At 53.6% G+C, this 2,204-nt stretch overlaps 1 protein-coding gene across 2 annotated transcripts in view; it reads right to left on the bottom strand.

The window, feature by feature from the left end:
- Window positions 1-6: 6 nt before the first annotated feature.
- The window catches only part of jade2 (jade family PHD finger 2), a 138,341-nt gene continuing 136,143 nt past the window's right edge, over window positions 7-2,204 (bottom strand). For both annotated transcript variants that reach the window (XM_008401939.2, XM_008401940.2), the window contains exon 14: window positions 7-2,160. In XM_008401939.2, the coding sequence (XP_008400161.1) occupies window positions 1,459-2,160 (702 nt within the window). In that variant the 3' untranslated portion in view covers window positions 7-1,458. The remainder of the gene's footprint in view (window positions 2,161-2,204) is intronic.

Genomic DNA, 2,204 nt, shown 5'->3' with positions numbered 1-2,204 from the left:
CCGTAGGCAGCTCTGCGGCCGCGATGCGTTCAGGGGCGGCTCGTAACCGTAGGCAGCTCTGTGGCCGCGATGCGTTCAGGGGCGGCTCGTAACCGTAGGCAGCTCTGTGGCTCTGCTTTGCTGCAGACGCATTAGTTAGAAAAATGGCAAACGCTGCACGTTTTCTCTTTCAGGCACTATTCAATCATTGTGGTGAAGACACCCAGCGGCTACATGGCAACCAATCTGTCGGGATTTTGTTTCGCTTTGATTGTTACAAATTTGGACTGAGAGGCTGATTGATTCACTCACTGATTGTTTTGTGGGGCCACAGGAAGTGACGCAAGGCACAACGTTTCTCTGATGATATTTTTGTCAAGATTTAGGGGGCAGAATTGATTTAGGAAGAATTTGACAGCAATGGAGAAAGATTGGATTAATTCCAGGGGTGTCCAAACTTTCTGCACCGAGGGGCCAAAATCCCCAAGCAGAAAATATTCAGGGGCCAAAATATAAGTTTCCCCCCACAATTAAAAATGCTAAATGTATCAATGTGAATTATTTTTATGTGGATACTAGGGCAAACGTAAAAGTTATTTAACTTTTTGAACTTATTTTCCATTTTATAAACCTATAAAATGTTTTGCTTTAACAAAAGTAAAACATTTTCTTTTATAACTTTTGCTTTATTTAGCCAAATGTAATGGATGAGTGTACCAAAGTCTGTTTTTCATTCAAAACAAGCCGAACTTGTAACATAAGATGATAAAAATTACAAAAAGTATTAAATGGCCACATTTATGCCGTTCTTGAATCACAGTCGGGGCCACAAATGGCCCCCAGGCCGCACTTTGGACACCCCTGGTTGATACGAGGATGAGTGAATGTGTGTGTGTGTCTGACACAGCGGCGGGTTGGGGTCAGTCTGTAATATTTGGGGTCAGTCTGTGATATTTCTGCTTTGAAGGGATGAGAGGCGATAAAACGAGAAACTCAGCGTCTGAAATCGAGCCCAGCCCTGAATGAGCTTCGGTTTTCCTCTCCAGTGCTTCCACGGCGGCTCGACTGACCGGATATTGTGCTTTTCAAGGCTGAGAACATGCCGTCCTGTGCCGCCCTCTGCACATATTCATGCCAGCTCTGCTATGAAAGGGTCTGAATATTTTGAGGAGAACTGGTGGGATGCAGCTCGGACCTTAAAGCAAACCCTGGAACCAGAAGAAGAGTAATGCCCCCAAGTGTTTGTTCCCAAGTCTGACCAGACCTCAGACACCAGGCCACAACCAGATGAGTTAGAAATATACAAAAGACGAATGTTGAGCTTCCCATAGTGTGAGGATCGAACGGCGGTCCAGTGGAGAAGCTTCCCTGTACGGTCGGCATACAGCTACATTCAGAGAACCAGGCGGAGTCAGAGCTGGACGCCGCTCCACACCACGGGTTTGGTTTGACAAGGCTGCTCAGCCGCCGTTACTTTGTTTAGGACGCCAGGACGCTCCTCCTCAGTAGGTCGTCGTTGGCAGGATGCAGCTGTGGCAGCCGAAGCTTTCGTCCGCCGGACCGCGTTTCCAAATCGCTCTCTCCATCGGAGAAGTACCCATCAGTCTCGGCGGCGGCGTCCAGCAACGACGCGGCTTTCCCTGTGAGCGGCAGGTCCATGGAGTCCAGTTCCCCGACCCTTGACCTCGCTTTACCCTGCCGGGCCGGGCGGGGCCGCGACCCCCGCAGGACGGCGCCGGCGTCAGGCACTGCGGCTCCCGGACTGGAGGCCGGCGGAGGGGAAGCGCTCGCCATGAAACCGGACGCCATGCGGACGCTGTCCCAGCGGCCGCGCTCCTCCGAGATGTGGCAGGAATCCATCTTGGAGATGGGCGGCTGCGGCGGCGGGTCGCCGTTCGGGTCGCCGCTCCTGGTCTGGTGGTGGTGACCCGCCTTGGACGGGCCTCTGGACTTCTCCCCTCGGCGGCCAGCGTGGCTGGATTTTTCCCAGAAGCCCTTGGCTGTGGACGGGCTGCCGGACGCGGCCGACCCGAACACCCGCTGGGCGCCGGCGCCGCTCGGGCCTCGAGAACGAGGCTTGGTGCTTCCTCTGGGTTTCCGGCCCAGCTGAGGCGTTTTCCACGCCGACTGCATAGAGTTCTCCATCATGAGGTTCAGGAGGCTTTCCTCACCCTGCATCAGCTGGAGGAGGAGGAAGAGGAGGAGGGGGAGGAGGAGGAGGAGGA

This window comes from Poecilia reticulata, unplaced genomic scaffold (genome assembly GCF_000633615.1).
Source record: "Poecilia reticulata strain Guanapo unplaced genomic scaffold, Guppy_female_1.0+MT scaffold_155, whole genome shotgun sequence".
Taxonomy (NCBI): domain Eukaryota; kingdom Metazoa; phylum Chordata; class Actinopteri; order Cyprinodontiformes; family Poeciliidae; genus Poecilia; species Poecilia reticulata.
This window is presented reverse-complemented; position numbering and strand designations above follow the sequence as displayed.